Source organism: Tyto alba, unplaced genomic scaffold (assembly GCF_018691265.1).
Source record: "Tyto alba isolate M040663 unplaced genomic scaffold, T.alba_DEE_v4.0 Super-Scaffold_20000042, whole genome shotgun sequence".
Taxonomy (NCBI): Eukaryota; Metazoa; Chordata; class Aves; order Strigiformes; family Tytonidae; genus Tyto; species Tyto alba.
The window spans coordinates 14050521-14068238 of NW_024881293.1; the positions used below are offsets into that span (position 1 = coordinate 14050521).

The 17718-nt window shown below is 54.4% G+C and overlaps 1 protein-coding gene across 3 annotated transcripts in view; it reads right to left on the bottom strand.

The window, feature by feature from the left end:
* The window catches only part of ADAMTS10 (ADAM metallopeptidase with thrombospondin type 1 motif 10), a 61965-nt gene that overhangs the window by 20546 nt on the left and 23701 nt on the right, over nucleotides 1–17718 (bottom strand). For all 3 annotated transcript variants that reach the window (XM_042794820.1, XM_033002549.2, XM_033002556.2), the window contains 9 exons: nucleotides 14566–14725; nucleotides 12280–12497; nucleotides 10965–11048; nucleotides 10446–10591; nucleotides 7493–7536; nucleotides 6152–6257; nucleotides 5839–5985; nucleotides 3894–4035; nucleotides 344–451 (listed from right to left, as the gene is read on the bottom strand). In XM_042794820.1, the coding sequence (XP_042650754.1) occupies nucleotides 344–451; nucleotides 3894–4035; nucleotides 5839–5985; nucleotides 6152–6257; nucleotides 7493–7536; nucleotides 10446–10591; nucleotides 10965–11048; nucleotides 12280–12497; nucleotides 14566–14725 (1155 nt within the window). The remainder of the gene's footprint in view (nucleotides 1–343; nucleotides 452–3893; nucleotides 4036–5838; nucleotides 5986–6151; nucleotides 6258–7492; nucleotides 7537–10445; nucleotides 10592–10964; nucleotides 11049–12279; nucleotides 12498–14565; nucleotides 14726–17718) is intronic.

The window sequence follows — 17718 nt, forward strand, 5'->3', positions numbered from 1 at the left end:
AGCATACCGCACTGCTTGAGGTCACCTTACTGTCCCTCATAGGCAAGACCAAGAAGCTCGCTGGAGCAGGGACTTCATGTTCTGCACTTCCAGCAATACGCAAGATGATCTGTACTTGGGGGTGATTACGGGCCCTGGGGCTCCTTGGCACATCCCAGCCTCCCTCTGCCCCGGCAGGGAGGATGCGGGTGGCTGCAGGCTCTGGGAGGCAGGGGAGGACAGGCTGGTGGGTGCTCTTAAATCAACTCTGCGCCCACCAACGCGAACAATAATCCCAGTTATCACTGGAAGAGGGATTCAACCACTCACTGTCAGCTCGCTACGGTGCCCCAGGCTTCCTTACCCCCTTTTCAATGGTGTTGGTTTGGCATATGGTCCCCTCAGCAGCAGGGATGCTGTTGGTTATGCAGCGGTTGCTTTTACTCAGACACCATAACTCACTGCAGACTTCCTGGAAAGAGAGAGATGTGGGGGGAGAGAGGGGGAGGGAGGAAGAAAGAGACAAAGAAATAAAGTCGAGATTAGGGTTCGCTTGAGCTAGGGGCTGCGAGGCTGGGGCAGCAGCACGCCGGTGCGCTTCAGAAGCACCAGCTGGGCTGGGACAAAGGGACAGGAGTGTTTTCAGCATGGTGGGGGGAAAATGAGATCAAATCTTGCCAGCTACAGTTACCCCAAGGCCACTGACAGCTCACCCTCTTCTGTGGACTAAGCCTAAGCACTTCTCCTGGGGCTGGAGTTCTCTGGATTTGGAGGTTCCACTGTGCTCAGGTGCCAGAGCTGGTGCCTCAGCCAGCCCAGGCAGCCAAACCTGGTCTCTGTGCCACAGAGGACACACACATCTGCTTGGACATCCCGGTCGCCAGGCCCAAGCTAATCCTGCTGTGCTTCATCTGACCCCTCTTCCCCAGGGCTGAAGAACGTTCTCTTTTTTGGGTCTGTGCAGTGGAGGCTGAGCACAAGGGCTCATTCCTAGCACCTGCCATGAGCATCCCTGTGGGTCCAGATCTGCCCCGTGGATCCGGATCTGCCTCTGTGGGGAGCTGGGAGTCCCCAGGAGCATCAACACGGCACATCTGTCATCTGCTGCTATGGGAAGGCACTGCAGGTCACACCGTGACTACCTTGTCTACTGGCAAACTCCAGCCAGCCTAACAGTCCTAAAGGGAAGACTCCTCTAGAAGACTCAGAGCCTTTTTCAGAGTAAACAAAATAATGCCAGATAATGAACTAGACCTCAAGCAGCTTCAGATGTGGGCACTTCTGCCCTCTCTCTCTGCTAGGTACAGTTGAGGTCACTGAGTGATACTGGGCTGAGGACCCCAGGCCTCTTTCCAAGAGGTTTCCTGACCTTCAGCCCATCCTGACGTTTCAGAGCGCCCCGCAAACAAAAAGATTCCCTTGGTTGTTCCAGAACCCACCCAAAAATTAGGTCCACGACAGAGACTCTGCAAAGTTGTCATAGCTGCTAAATCAGAAAGTCCAGGCTCTTTGAACCTGCTCTGCCACTAAATCAACCGGGCTGGACTTCAACACCTGCAAACCGCAAAGCAACACCTAAAATCCAGAGCTGAGCTTCCTGCCAGGTCGCCATCCTGCTCTTATTCCTACCGAAACAAGCCTATGGAAAACTTGCTGCTTTTCAGAGAGCAGCTTGCCGTGACTTAGGTGATACTCGAAGGCACTAACCAGGTCCACGTTGCCAATGAAGGAAACTGTCTCGAGGCGTGAGAGCAGAGCCCAAACTGCTGGTAATGCAGCCCCGGCGCTGGCTGGTGCCGCTGTCGGTGCACACCGCTGCCACAGCACGGGCTGAAGGACCCGGCGTGCTCGGCGCGGCACGCTGCGGCGCTGGCACGGTGACCTACACGACAGCTACCAGTCAGGTAGCAGCCTGTTCATCATGCCTCGGGGCTGGGTTCAGCCTTCCAGCGAGGCATTTCGGCCCGCCAAGGGCTGGGCTCTAAACGGTAACCGATACCCCCCTCGCAGGACCATCTGACTCAACGACTGGGAATCCTCTGTGCTGGTACCAAGAGGGGCGAAAAGATGAGCTCGGGATTGCACTGCTCTCCTCCTGTTGTGGGGTTGTGATAGCAGAGCGCCACAGGGCAAGCTGGCAAAGGAAAACGCAGCGGAGTTGGCGCCGAGGACCGCGGCTCCGAGATGCAAAGGGATTTTGGTTCCCAGCTCCTTTACCAAAGCCCAGCTGCAGCTGGCTTTAACCAGTGAAAGGAGAAAGTCTCCCATCTTCAAAAGGCATCATCTACCCCTCCAGAATGCTCTCGCAGAGCCAGCACAACTATTGGGAAGTAGGAGCTCCTGCACAGTCTCTTTGTGTCACCGAGGGAGAGGACTTCCCAGCCTCGACCAGTACCATCTGTTCACTCTGCCCTCATTCTACCCACTAATCATCCGCCCTGTACTGGCATGGAGGAAGGGATGCTGCATCCTGGACTTTGTTTACATGGGGCACAGGATGGGTGGATTTACACATTTACCCAGACTGATCTGCATGCACTTGAGCCCTTATTCCCTTTGGGTTTCTCCCGAACAGCTCGCAGGACAGGCTGGGCCAGAAGGTCATCACAAGGACAACTTGGGCTTTTGTGATCCTTGTAAATATACGGGAAGTGTCTGCCCAAGTTAAAAATTAGCTGGGAAGCAGGCATGTAAACGTGGAAAGTTTCCATTCCACTGTCTCTGGCTCAGCTGAGGAGGGGCACAGGTCGCAGTCGGTAGCACCTCACATCAGGTATCACGGTCATGTTATCCGGACCCAGACCTCTGCTGCTGCTCTGGGCCCCTTGCGAGACTGCATCTGCCCCGTGCCCAGCGGGCTCTGGGCCCCTGGCCATGCTCAAAGCCAGCACTGCCCCAGGGAGAGCCAAACTTTGCCCTTTGTTCACCAAGATGAGCTGGTGAGACCACCGGGAGGTGGTTTAGTATTTAACTGTACTAAATAGATGAACACTCGAGAGTGATAAACTGATTCACATCAGGTCACTTCAGTGGCAGCATTGGGCTTGTATTTACACAGTTGCAAGAGAACCTAAACCCTGATCTGACGCGCTTCCTCCTTCGCAGCTTTCCAGGGCTTGAGCTGGGGTGGGTACACGTACACACGTGTCCACCAGACAGCACAGCTGCCCACGTACCCCGCTGCTAGCTCCCGTTTTCTCTAGAGGAAAGTGGATGTGTTCAGGAATTCAATTAGCCCTTCAGTGCAGATGCTTCCCCCTCACCACTACGCTCAGATAGTTGGCAACGTTCAGTATGTTAAGAACAGCAAAATGTCAGGCTGAGATCCAGGAAGCCTCTTTTCTCCTGAAACGACCTTTCCTTTCAGTGGTTTCCTGAATTCAAAGACCGGGGGGTGGCAGCACGATGGCAGTGGTGGCTTAAGCGGGCAGCTGTCCCTCAGACATACCTACAGCACATCAACCCGCCTCACCTGGAGGAAAGACATTTCTCTTCCTAAGTTTGTGTGAGCAGCATAATGACGTCTAGTAAGGATTATGAAAAACACGTCTGAGTACGAAGCCCCGCTGAGAGGGGAGTCTGGATGAGGGGGACTGCAGCTTGGCTTTCAGCTGCAACCCTCGGGGACCACCGGCAGCCAAGGTATCAGGCAGATGCAAGAGATCTCTTCCCATGGGACTAACCTGACCGAAACTGAGCTGGGGTCAACCTTTGTGGATGGGAAACAACCTCCTCTGTCCTCTTACAAGGAAGCAAGGCAAAAAGCTCACAGGGAACATGCCGGTGCCCTTTCATTTGAAGCAGGACAGCAAAGCAATGTGGGCAGCAGAGGAACGGCCCCCACGGTCCTTTGCCCTTGTAGCCCCCGATCTCCACCCCCTGGGAACCGATAGTAAAGCAGGAAGGCTCTCTACCCCGTATTTACACTGGCGAGATTTAACTCCGTACTGGAAACGGCACTGCTCATCTGCATCGTAGGCCTGTCCCGGAGCCACTGTTGGGTAGATAAAGTCTTGCTTGGGAGGAGCGTTGTTCAGGCATAATCCCATCCCGGAGCTGGAAACAAGAGATAAGAATCAGAGCTCAGAATGGTTCGTAGGAGAACGTTGCGGTGGAGGACCAGCAGCAGGGACTCCCGGCTGGGCGTGGGGCTGAGCTCTCACACGCTTGGCTGCTCGGCGGGATAACTCTACCAGCCTCCTCTGGGCCAAACTGCTGCTGAGAAAGTGCTCTGAAGTCCTTCTAGCTGTGCTCTCAGGGCTGGGAAGCACATGCTGGTAACTTTAGAAGTTCCAATCTGAGGGTTTTGCAGGCTATCGCCAGCCCCTGGCTGTCCCAAGGGGTTCTGGGGCCAGCAGGCAACGGGCGGCAGCGTGTGGGCAGGCGTGTGCCCGGGACCCTCGGTGGGCAGCGGGTAGGTGGAGGGGGCTGCCCTCCCACCCCACGGCTGCAGAGCCCCAGCCGAGAGCGACTGGAGGGGCCGAGTGCGGAGAGCCCCTCTTCTCCAGGCCCGGCCTCCTGCCTGCCAAAGCTTTGTAGGAGCGTCCAATTTTTGCAAGAAACATGCCTTTCCCTCCCTCTTCCTTGCAGCTCTCTCAGCTCTCCCTAAATCAAGGCCCCTGTCACCACTCCCCCGGCCCCGAATCCCGGGGTCTCGCACGCACCACGGCCCCGTCCCGGCGGAGGCTCCCGGGGCCGCGCTCAGGCGGAGGCGGCCGGCACGAACCGCCGAGAGACCCAACATGAACTCGCCGTCCCCCGCCAGCCCCACCGAGACCTCAGGGTCACCCAAGGACAGGGCAGCCCCCGCCGCGGGGCTTTTCCTGCCCCGTCCACACCACGTGCCTCGCTGCGGTGAGCGTCCAGGGGTCGAGAGCTCGGGGGGGGGGGGGGGGACAGGCTTTGCTGCGGCCAAACGCGGGCCGCCAGATGCGGGATTTGGTGGTGAGCCAGGCGGTTTGGCCAAGCTTTGCGGGACAGGGGGGTGGGTGGCAGCCCCTCGGGGACGCTTACCTTCACTGCTCCTCTCGCAGTGTTACAACAGCAGCATCACGGGTAAGAGATCTGGCATTCAGACTCCCCGGGGACTTCCCTCCACAGTGACACCACACACTTGTTTGCTTCTTCCAATCGTGACTCAAGTCTTAGCCATTCCTTCTATGAGGTAGTGCCTGTATCCTCCCCAAAACCTCACCAAAATTGATCCTGATTGCTCGTTTTGTGATAGAAACCCTGGGACTGCCTGAAGCCTGGACAAGAAGCTTTCAGGCTGCAGAGGCATGACACGGGCAAGGTGACAATATCAAAACTCTGGGACTTAGGAGCCTAAATCCCTTCTCCTGAATCCCAAAGGCCGTTTGGAAAAAAAAAAAAAAAACACAACCCTTTCTCCTGCGTTGCTTGTTTACACCTGAAATCTCTCTTCCTCAGCATCTGGAGAAGCTGCCTACACCATGCAGACCCACTCCTGTCTCCAGATCCCCCTTTCCCACCACATCAACCCTTCTCTGCAATTCCTGGCTGAACTTCAGAAACATCCAAATGCATCCAGAAGCTACCGATTTACTAGTGAAATTTCTGGAAGTGGGGGGCCTAAATAAAGGTCTCGCAGCTGCAAGGTAAACGGAGTTAGCACCTTCAGCAGGTAAGCAAACCATGAGTATGTCTAAAGGAAGGAAGGAAAGGACGTGCCTTTTGGGATAGGGTGAGGTGCTGGGAAACAAGACAGAAGGTGCATGGGCTGTGTGCTTTTGGGGCTTTTCTTTGGCTTTACCCACTCCTCACAAGTGACTGTGAGAGGTTGGAGGTGTGTACTGGTTGCAAGGTAGAAGGAAGGGCAAGGTGAGATGAATTCCTTACTCCAGGAAGCTGGTGATGTAATCCCTGCTGCATGTGGACCATACAAATGGGTTGGTCTTCATGGTGATGTGAGCGGCCATGAGCTTGGCTGTTTCTTGCCCACGGGAACCACAGCTGTTGCCGACCCCATCGTGATTCATGCCAAACCTAGAAAGCATCACCAAGGCAACAGAGAGATGATCAGCTGCCGCATTCTTGACACACCTGGATCATCCGTGGGAAGGATTTTTTCAGCTCCTGTTGGCAGGAATAAACCAACAGGGCCCTTCCCTGTGACGGCCACTCCCAGGGACTCTTCTGCCACAGTACTCACGTGTGGCCGATCTCGTGGGCAATGGTGAAGGCTGTGGCCAGGCCAATGTCCTCGTTGATGCTGCAGCTTCGTTCTCGTTCGCACATCCCGCCAACGGGTGCCAGGCCTAGGGGAGCCAGAAAGAGCTGTCACATAGGGTCAGCATAAAGCATCTGTAGGGGACATGGGTGGTGCCTGGGGACTAACTGATGTACTTCACACTCACTAACATTGAGCATAGCCTGCTGTCAACATCAAGTTTCTTCCCACCGGTGGCACTGGGCTTTGAGATGGGCTTATGGCTCTTACAGGCTGTGGGCACACGGTCACTCAGCACTGTCAACTAAATTAACAATGACAGGCTTGAAAATGCTAAGAATGGGTCAAAATCCGCTGAATTGCATGCCCAAGCCCCAGACTGTGTGCAGAGGGGGAGCAGTCTTTGTCACAACACTGGCACTGCTGGTGAGGGAACCTGAGATCAGCTGCACCAGCACTTGGGCGTCTGATCTTGGCCAGGGCAGCCTGGACAGCTGAGTAAGCCAGGATCCGACCTGACCATCTGCGCTTGGTTCTGGCTGACACCGCGTTCAGGAATCCAGCCTGACTCCATCTGGAGGGCTGATCATGCAGAAATCTCCCCTGAATTGTGGCAGCAGATTCCCCCAACCCTCCGCCCATAGACTGTCTCACCACCACGGGCTGTGTCTGCTGCACTGGGCCAGAGAAGCTGCTGTTAAAGGAGCCAATTGAGCCATCACGGCACCTCCAGCCTCAACCTCTCTCCCAGGCACTTTGTCTGCAGCCGCTTCAAGCCAGAGATCCACCAACTTTTCCTTTTTAACTGCAGTGATTCAGAGCAGTAATCCCTCCCTGACTGCTTAGTCTAGACCAGGGCAAGACAAATTAGGAGCTACAGCCAGAGCGAGCTGCAGGGTCTGTCTGCGTCTAGCAGTTTAAATAAAGAACTCCCTTTATAGTCATCACAAAAAAGTCTTATTTCTCTCTGCTAAGCCAGGAATACTCCACTAGGCTGTGGACCAGCCCTAGATGCGAGCGGTTCTTAATCATCAGGCTGGACTTGACCCAGGGATATAACGGAGAAGCATTCCAGAGCCCATCCGTCCTCCGGGTTGCTGCTTTTAGCGTTTACAGAAGTAAGGAGGCTACACAGTCAAGAGGGCTGGAAACCACTGGCCTGTTCCCGGCTCTGCTGCCGGCGCTTATGGCAGTGTTGGGCAAGCTCTTCCCCCCAGCCCGCTCCCTAGGAAAGGGGGATGGCACAGCCCACCCTCGCCACACTCCCCAAGATGCGGGTGCTGGTGAGAAGTGCTGTCAAAGGAGCAGCAAAATCCTACCTACCCAGGGTGCCACATGGTTTATTCTTGTAGATGCAAATGTCGTATCTGCAAAGAAGAGAAGGCAGCATTAAGAATGCTTAAAACTTCGGTGGCTCCGAAATAGCGCATCTTCATTTTACCGGTGTTCACATCCAAAACACTTCAGAACAGCCCACGGCTCATGCAACACTCCTGGAATGGGAAGTTCGGACTGTAGCAGGTAAGACGCCTTTGATCCGTGTTGTACAACACTCACTTTCCCCAGGGTGAGGCTCACTGTGGATTTTTAATGATAGCTCCTGTCCCTTAACTATAGGGCAGTGCTGAGCAGGGTCAGAGGTTTGGTTGTGATGAAACGTGGTAAATTAGCAAGGACAATGCTCTCTCAGCCTGGAAGTTCTTTGGGTTTGGGTGGGTGGTCCGGGTCTGCTCCCTAGCACCCAGCGCGCTCCCAGGAGCCCGTTACTTCTGTCCTGGGAGGCACCGGGCTCAGGGATCGGCCGCAGCAGCGCAGGGAGGAAGAGGACGGGGCCAGCCTCCTGTCCGTAAACTCGGATCCCTTGCAGCAAATCACATCAATCAAACATGTAATTCTGATTTTTTAAAAAAAAAAAAAAAAGTAAGGAAAACATTTCAGTTTGAAAACATGTTCCATTTCAAAACCCACTGTGGTTTCATTAAAATGCTAAAGTAATTTTTTATATTTTTTTTTTTTTCAGTTTGGTTCTTTACTCAGAATTATCCAAACAAATTCAGTATGGGTTGATTCAAGATGACTCTTCCCTCTGTTCCTGGCCTCGACTTCCAGCCACTGCATCAAGGAATAGACCGTTTGTTCATTGCTAGCCATGTACAAGGAAAAGCTAAATGAGGACAGCAAAGTAAAATCTCCTCCGAATTGAAACGCAGCACCCTCGCAGTGGGACGCAGCAGCAGCTCCAAAAGAGACCAGTCTGGGCCAGCGAGGGAATATTATCAATTAGTTATGGAGATGAACCATGCGCCCTCCCTGCCTCTGTTCAAATATCTTCTCCAAGAGGTGAGACTCCCCAGACATCTGGGTCTTCGCAAAACCTGGGCTGAAAGGGGTGAGGCTAACGCTGAAATCCACGTAGGATGGGCAGGCAGGGGACCGGTGGCAACTGGGCTGGGACGCCCCAGAGCTGGGTTGGGGTGTTGCTCCCTAAACCCGAGGTGCATTTCAACCTGAGTGGGAGCTGGGCTTGGAGCGCCAAGGATGCTGAGGAGCACGGAGTGGGTTTGGGGGGGACACCAGCACGGTGAGCAGGACCATTGGACACCACTCGCCCCAGCAGCCCCACGGGGACAAGAGTGGGGAGGCAGCAAGCTGCTGGCACACGATGGGTTAAGCATAGTGTGTTCCTGGTGAGGCTGCTGCCCCTTTGGCCCCTGGCACTCTCTGGAAGTGTCCAAACTTCTCACCCCCAGCAGGAAACTGAGCAGTGAAAAGCATTTGTTGCTTTGTTTTGAGTGAATACCGTTAAAGCCTTCAGAGGCTCTGGTTTGACATGTCCCTGCAAGAGAAAAAAGCCCACAGCTCAGCAAGATGTTATCAGGAGACCAGGAATTTATTAGAGACAGGGCTGGATGGGCTGGTGCTGTCCAAGCCTGGTGTGGCCGGCCCAGCGAGTCACTTCGGGTTACCTCAAACATCTGGTGGGAGGCCGAAGAACTCGGAGCTGGTGTTTACATCTCACACGTGTGGCAGGAGGGAAGGAAAAACAGACACCACAGCCCCGGGGAGGGTGAAATGCTGGGGCCGGGGGGCCTTCGCTCGTTCCTCCCCTGGTGCTTGCAGGGTCTCATCTCACGAGCTCCACGGAAGGGATGCGCCGGGCTGCAAACAGCTCCTTCCACCCCAGGGAACGGGAGCAGGAGCGCGGTGCACGGCACCAACAAAACCAGCTCCTGCTTGGAGGCTCCCCTCTCCAGCGCTTTCATTTTATGACTTTCTTCCGCTCCACAAGAGGGGGGGAAAAAAAGGCACAAACAAATCTTGGTTTTGTCTTTGTCTTCTCCCCAGGCTGCTGCTCCTCTGCCCAAGCAGGGCTTATGTGGGCACTGGAGACCCAGTGTCGTGTGCGCAGCCTCTCAGTGTCCTTCATCCCTTCCGTCCTTCCAGCTCCAACTTCAGCATCCTCTGCCCCCCCTACCTGCCCCTCTGTTCCTTCCATCATCCCTGTCATCTCCTCTGTATCTTCTTTCTTTCCAACCATCCTTCCAGCCATCCCTCCCACACCCTCTGCTGCTCCAGGCTCAAGCACCCATCTATTCTGATGGGAGTTATTTGTCCTTCCAGCTCTGGAGGTCTAATTCAGCATCCAGCTTAAGCTGCTGACCTAGACTGTTGTCACAGGAACTCAGAGACACAGGCAGGGCAGGACTGCTCTTGTCCCAAGGGAGCTGGGCTGAAGTCAGTACTTTAAGGGTGGCCATCAGCAGCCAAAGAGGGAGTTCAGCCCCACATGTATGCACCTAAAATGAGGTGAGGCAAATCCCGTGCTGGCTGGAGGCACTCCGTCACTGTCACGACGCTCAGGTCCCACTTGTATCCTCTTCTCCATCGTTCACAGCAGGAGCAGACGGCACACTCTGTTTCAGTAGGATGCCCAGCGCTCCGTGACTCTGGGGTGGGTTCCCAACACCGCTGTACACATTGCACCATTGACTTTTGGTGCACAAATACCTGTGGTTGCAAACTAAGCTCCTTGTGAGCACAAGGAAGCCTGAGGGAAGACACTGGAGGACGATTAACTATCTGAACTGCAATAGTCTGCATTGTTGCAAGGGAACTGGCAAGTGACCAGCCCAAGGGACAACCGCTGCCAGGCAGCTTGTGGGGGAGTGCATGGGAGGGAAGCCTTGGAAGAACCACTTGGACAGAGATCGAGGACATCTGCACAGAGGACACCCCCCCGTGAGGACAGCATTGCCAGGGCTGGGCTCAGCCTTACCTGGTGATCAGCACTGCAGTGTCGTGGTTGGCTATGCCATTCTCGGGGATGGCGTTCCCGTTGCCATTCCTGTTCACAATGGATTTCTGCCACTTGCAAAAGCTGTCCAGGGATTTCCCGGCGTGGTGGTTAATCTCCAGTGTGGGCTGGAATGGAAGCAATATGAAAGTGTGTTCCCAGGAAAGCTCTGATAGGAAGGCACTGCCTATTCCCACGCCAGCAGAGCACTGACACCGGTCCTGATGCCCCCACCTTTTCATGGAGGCCATGGGAAAGCAAGACTTTAGGAGGACTAAAGCTGCTTAAGCCTTCCTAAAGCCACCTTATCATAGAAAGAGTCCTCAGAGTCCCAAAGGTCTCCACAGCCTGAACCCAGCCCCAGCTGCCATTAAGAGGATGCGGTACACCCAGCAGACTGCACTGGGGGGACCTCCTGAGGGTGACATCCAGGGGGACCACACTGGCCCACAAAAGAAGTGCAGATGCACGGTGGAAGCGGCTCAGCAAAGCCCACCTTACCTGATCCTCAGTGAGGAGAATCAGCCGGGTCACCAGGATATTGACAATATTGCCCAGACTCGAGTCCTGGAAAAGTTTGGCAACCTGACCTCCAAGAAACAAGAAAAGACGAGTCTTAAAAATGAGCTCGCTGCCTGGGCGACGGTGCAATCAGCAGGTGAGCTGGCATGTGCTGGGCACCCAGCGCAGGGAAACAGGGCTGCCTCGTCAGCATGGACTGCAGGGTCTGAACACAAACTTTTTAGAAATCATTTACCACTCGGATTGCAAAGTCTCCTAAACCATGTTCAGACCTCGGTGTCTCCTTCTGGGGAGATTCGAGCAGCGGAGTCGATATCCCACAGCACCTGCTCCTAGCCTGGAGCTCAGGTGGGATCCTGGCATTGCGCAGCCACGGGGACAAAGCTTTGCTGACTGCCCACCGGCAGGGAATGCCATGGCATCTCTTAGAAATCTGTCGCCACACGATGGGTGTTTTACAGCAGATGAAACGGTTAGAAATGGTATTGTTTTAAAATCTGGCATCTGCTTTAGAAATGCAAACAGAGCAAGCCATGAAAAGAGATCCTGGAGAGGACAGGACAAAGAACCATCACAGAGGGGCTTTCAGCGGTTTGATGGATAACTTCCAAGCCTATCTCACCTCACAGGAGGATTCAGCATGGCCAATTCAGGCTGTTAATGCATCTAGCCTGGTATCCTGCTGCCAGCAATGACCCAAATCTGATGCTGCAGAGGAAGCTCCTCTGCAGTAACCCAGAGACACGGGCAGCGTGGTATGGAAGAACGAGGGTATTTCTCCCTACCCCTCACGCTGATCAGCCCCCAAGCGTGAGAGCTCACTGTCCTTATGCTTTCCCATGTGTTTCTCAGCTTGGCTGGCCCTATTTGCAATGCTAATTTGAGATGAGAGATGCTGTTGAAAGAAAGGGCTTTGTTCTCCCAGTCCAGATCTGGCCTGTAGCATGGTCAGATGGGCCAGAGTTTACCTCTCCTACAGTGCCTCCCCTATACAACAGAGAGTCCCCGCAGGCTCCAGAGTATTGCTGCTCAGGAGCAGCAGCAGTGTGTCAGGATTTTTGACCCAACCGTCTTGCTCCGGGGATGTGGAGAAGCCACTGCCACCCTGGAACACATCTGCTTTCCCCACTGCATTGCCACTTGGCTTGTCTTCTTGCAGGAAAAGCGCATGGCACCTTCTGCCAAACCCAGGCATTTGAGGTGACAAACAGGATCTATTCCTGCTTCCTCTCTGCTGCTGGGTGTGTGAGCCCCTGGGGTCCCCCAAGGCTCGCGATGTGGTTATAACACTTACAATATTCATGATGGCCAGGATGTACTGCTCTATGTCCCGCCGCCCGTGGTACCCCACCATCATTTTGTCAGCCACCACCAGCGTCTCCACGTAGCGCTCCGTGCTGACGGATCTCTTCAGGGGCAGCTGGCCTCTCTGGCTGTGGTTGCCCGACGGCTTCAGCGGGGAGGGCTTCAGCGTCCTCAGCCACCAGTGTCTCCCTTTCCAGGGCTTCTCATCTGAGGAGGAAAAACCAGAGTTTTCCGTTGCCCTCCAGCAGCAATTCAGCAGCACACCGAGGTGAGGGGGTGCGCAGCCTGAGCTTGGTTTCACAGAAGGAAAGGCCAACTGTGAGGCTCTTTATGTACCACACGCGGACCCAGCAAACGCCCCCACTTCCACGGAGTGGATGTGCTGAGCTCTTCCTGCGGCAGCCCGGGGCTGTCCCCGTGCTGTGCCGGCCCCGCTGGCACCCCGCCTGCCCTCCTGCCCCGCTCCCACCCGGGCGCTGCAGGCAGAGCCGTGTGCCCGTCCTGCTGCACCAGCCCCACGCGCTTGGCTGCCTCTGTCGCAGGGAAGAGCGGTGTGGATTTAGAAACAACACAGGCATAATCTGAAAACAAAGATATTGCAGATCGTTTCCTCTTTCCTTTTCCTGCCAGGATCTGAATTTAGGACTTGGCTTTTCCTCCCCAGAAATGGCTACAGCCTCCAAAGCAGCAGCAGCAGGTTTTGTAGGACTGTGCTCCAGGCTTCAAGTGCTACTGACCCAACCCTAGAGATGTCCCCAGCAGTGCCATCAGCTCCAAACCCGGGGCCTGGAGACCAGCACAGGGCAGGAGAGCTGACTGGGAGATTACAACCACGCTCCTGCCCTGTCAGGAGAGCTGGCTGAATCCCCCTCCTCTGCTCTGATGCTGGATCGTCAAACATCCAGCAGGACTGGGAAAAATGGGCAGATCACAGGCGGCTCCGCAGCCCACCAGCTCCTGCACCTCTGGCTGATCAGGGGGGGCTCATGGGGGTGCTCAGCACCCAGCTGTGCCAGACAGGTCCAGCCTGTGAGGCAAGGGGATGGGGTGGCTTTGCTGGGGCCAGTTGTGCTGTGGTTGTTCTGAACTCTCTTTGGCCTGTGGCTCCCACTGCATGGTCTTTGCTTTCCAAGAAGCAATGAGGAACAGGCTAACTTTTGTCTGGAAGCTGGAGAATGTGGCAAGGAGTCAGCAGAAGGGGAGTCTGCTGGCGCTCTATCCAACGTGGCTTTGGGAGCTGGGATGCAAGGAGCCAGGCCAGGGAAGCACAGGTTGTCTCCAGAGATGCTGGCAAGTCTGAGGACACTCAGGGTCCGCTCAGAGCAGGCTGGCAGTGCCCCAATGTCTCCAGAGGCTCCATCCCTTCCAGCAGTGACTCCTCATCTGGTCAAGTGTCACCACTGGGGCACTGGATGAACATCCTAAAGTGACACAATAACCTGCCAGGAGCAACCGGGAACAGCTCTGCTTCTGCATCCACAAACTCTAATCCATAAAATGCGAGCTGGCCCCTCTGCAGGGATGGCATCTCCTCTCATCCTTACGGAGCCAGGGGAAGCCTCTGTAAACTGAGGGAGCAGCATCCTGTGTGCCTGCAGCATTTTGGGTATATGGAGAAACTGCATATTCACGAGGGAAGGGATTTCAGCCAGGCTCTGGGGCACAGGCTGACTGCTAGCAAGGATGAGAAGGGTGCAGGCACATGGGGAGAGGCCAGGGCAGACCTGTGTGAGTCCTTTAGGAAGTCAAAGGCCTGCAAGTGTAGAAATGGGGTAGATATGCAATTGTCATTCTCTATAAACATCTCCCCGAGCCCACTGTGACCAACCAGATCCCACATCTCGCCCTACAAGGCATCCTTCCACCTGGTCTCTAACAGCAGCAGATGTATCTCAACGTGAATGCAATCTTCAGTGACTAAAACCCAGAGAGAAGTCTCTGCTGAGCATGCGAAAGCTACAATTTCTCAATACCTTGTAAATTGGCCAAATCTAGGAAGAGAACAATAAAAGGCAGTTTTTTCTCTTCTATTGCACGCTCTATTTACAAATTTAAAAGCCCTGCTGCGAAGAAGAGAGTACAAGAGCTTTCCAAAGACCAGGCCACCAGAATTCCTTAATACGGGTAAAAGTAAATACAGAAAGCTTTCTTGAATGCAGAAGATAAATTTGGCTCTTTGCCCTATAGAACAGTGTGGGCCTTCAAAGCCTGGTCTACCAGGACCTTCCCAGCTTGCACCGGGCTGGATTGAGGATGTGTTGGTGGGTACAGATACCTAGCACGCCGCAGGCTGCATCCATGTGCGGGTACTGGAGAGACGATCGTTTGTACACGACGTGGGGGCTGCCCTTGCCCTCGCTCCCCGTGCTGACATTGGCTCCTGGGCTCAGCGGTTCAATGAAATATTCCTCCTCATCTGCGACGATCACCCCATGCTGCAGAAGGAAAGAGATGGAAAGTAATAAAAGAAATAGAGAGAGAGACATACTGGTGGCTTGTTGTAATGAGCTTTCTGATGATTAACCACCAAATTTCTGGGGACTGAAATACTTTTGAGAATGCGAAGGAATCCTTCATTTACGCACAAACACTGAACTATATGAACCTACAGACCAGAGAAAACCAAGCCAGATGGTCGTGGATGCCTTGGGACATCTGTGTTCACTAAAGTCCTCTGGAAATCACAGTCTTTCCTTGCAAAATTATGAATGAGTTGTTTCCTATTCCACCCACTCAGTCTAATTGAAAGCTGTCTGTGGGATCCTAAATACCATACCTTCAAAGAGCAGCACAACTCAGCAGTAAGAGCTACCTCCTATATTTTCTAGCCTCACCAAAGAACCTTCGAAAGCAGCTCAGGACCATTACCACCAGCTAGGAAACTCCGGCACAGAGTTGCGGAGAAGTGTAGATGCTGAGAGGCTTTTGAAAAACACACAAATCTTTAAAATCTGAAGCCCAATTATCAGTGAGGCAACCACCAGGAGCCACAACCTTTCTTGCAGCCTGAAACCTGGGTTGCTCCCAGTAGACATCCCTGCCCCTTTTACACCACTGACTGGCCACCTCAGACAGATGATCTTGTTCCTGCTGCCTTATTTGTTTTTTGTTGTTCTCCCTTATTTTATTATTTGACTGAATGAATCTCAGCTGTGAGCCCAGGCTTTGTGAGCGGATCCACTCCTGAGACAGTGACGACTGGGGAGGAGCAGACCAGCAGGATGAGCAGCCAAGCCCACCAGGTGTTTGCAAGATCTCTCTGCAGCTGGTCCTATCCTCACAGCAAGCTTTCCCTCTACCTAAAAGGTCTGAGCAACCTAAAAAGTTTCAGCCCAACATGATACAAGTAGAAGCTCCGTTGATGTAACATCTCCTGGCACTGAATCTCACCTAACTCCAAGAAACAGGGGTGTTCTACCAGCTGAACTTTACCAGCAAGCAACCGAGGCACAGAAACGTGCCTGACGTTGCTCAAGCAGGACAGTAAGTATCCCAGAAGTCAAAGACCCACATTATCTGGCTGTCCTCCCATGCCCTCTACGCGAGCGTAGCTCTGGGTGAAGAGACACCCCCATCCTGCCATCAGCTCTGCCCCAGTGTCCTTTGGATGTCACAGCACTTCACCAGCTCCCCTCTATGCCAGGGGGACAGCAGCCCTGATCTGCCAGGACAGGGAGCGGGGAAGGAGGTCTCTGTAAAATGTCTTGAGGTCCTTGCATGGAAGGCACCACCTGCGTAACAGCATTATTGCTGGGTGTTTGTGGGGGAGAGCCTCTCTGGGGTGGACACCGCCTCCATAATAGGTCTCTCCCCCTCTCCCTCCCTGCCATGAAAGCTGAATCGGGGCAGTGTGTGCACAGCGAAGTCCCCATCTCCAGAGTGCCGGGGGATTTCCTCCTGCACCGGGCTCTGTTGCTCTTGGCTCAGCTCCACCTTTTCAAACACAAGTGAGGTACTGTGAGGTTAGCCTGGCGAGGGCTCCGGCGGAAAGCCGAGTGTCGGCCTGCGAAGCCAGCTGGCTGCCGGCTTTGTGGGACGGGGAGAAGGAGGTCACCACCCGTTTGGGGCAGAGCAGCAGGAGGGGAGAGCACGTCCTGCCCGAAAACCATGTAAGGCTAGAAAGGGGCAGTTCTCGCTTAAACCCAGAGCCTCTGCAGAGCTCTGCGAGAGGCAGGAGGCTCCACTGCCTGCCTGGCATCCTTCAGCAACGTAGCTCGGCCGTCACAAGAGTTTGGAAACTGCCCCATCGCTGACCCCAAAGACTGAGCTCTGAGGTCTGGGAGCTGGACGTGACACAAGTCTGTTGAAAGGGGGGCGGTGAGAAGCCCTTAGAGAGATCCCTGTGGTTTGTGGGGGAGCTCAACTGGATATCCTGTCTATGATTCACCCAGGTCATCTGCAGAGCAAGGATGGTTTATGCTATTAGCTTATAACCACACTTAAGAAAAGCACAGCCACATACTGCAATTCAGCTCTTCCACCTCCTCATGCATACGCACGAGCAGCTCGACATTAGCCTCAGCAGCGTGGCCATCTGCCTTGCTCCAAGCATTGAATGCTCACGCTGACTTCAGGAGGGCTTTTCAGGTGAAAGCACAATTTCAGCACAGACATGCAGAGTCGAAAACCTGGCCTTTAAACTGTCCTTTGATGAGCTCTGACATAAGAGGTAAGAGTGGCGTTTTGCTCCTGAAGTTGTTTTCTCCTCACTGTGATTTTTTTTTGATGGTAGGACATGGGGCCTTCGGATCTCGTGCAGCCAGTGGGATGAAACAGAGCCTTGCTTAAGACAGAGATTTCAGCTCGTGGCCAGGCTGAGGCAAAGCTGCCCAGGCTGCTCCCTGCAAGCTCCAGCTGCTTCGTGCCTGGCCCTGCTGGCAGCTCACGGCTTTGCGTGTTTTGCAAAATGGACCATTTTGCCCTTTGCTTCCGACAACTTAAGCCTGGGTGACTTTCCCCCCATTCAGCCTGAAGCACTGCGCAGAGTGCCCTCCACGGGAGATGTGTGGGGCGAGCCATACTGCCTGCCTGCCCTCGGGCCGGGGTGATTGTGCGTGTGGCCGGAACGACAAGCCCACGGAAGCGTGCCCAGATATTGGCAGTGCAAAGCCGGGGTGCCGTAAGGTGTGAGTTACGTCACGGGTGTTTGCAAACAAAGCAGTTTACAGTGGTACACCTTGCGGACACAGAAATTGCTTAAGGATGTGGGAGTTTGAGGACGGGAGGACAGCTTGGGGCTTGTTACTCATTTTCACAGCTTTGCGTTGGGACGCTTCTGTGGACAGTCATCTCTCTCCCTCCTCCTCGTGGGCAGCTCACCCCGTAATCAGCACCCAGTCCCTGATTGTGCCCGTTCAACACAGCACAACAACACAGCACAGCACAGCACAGCACAGCACAGCACACCACACCACCTCCTTTGCACCAT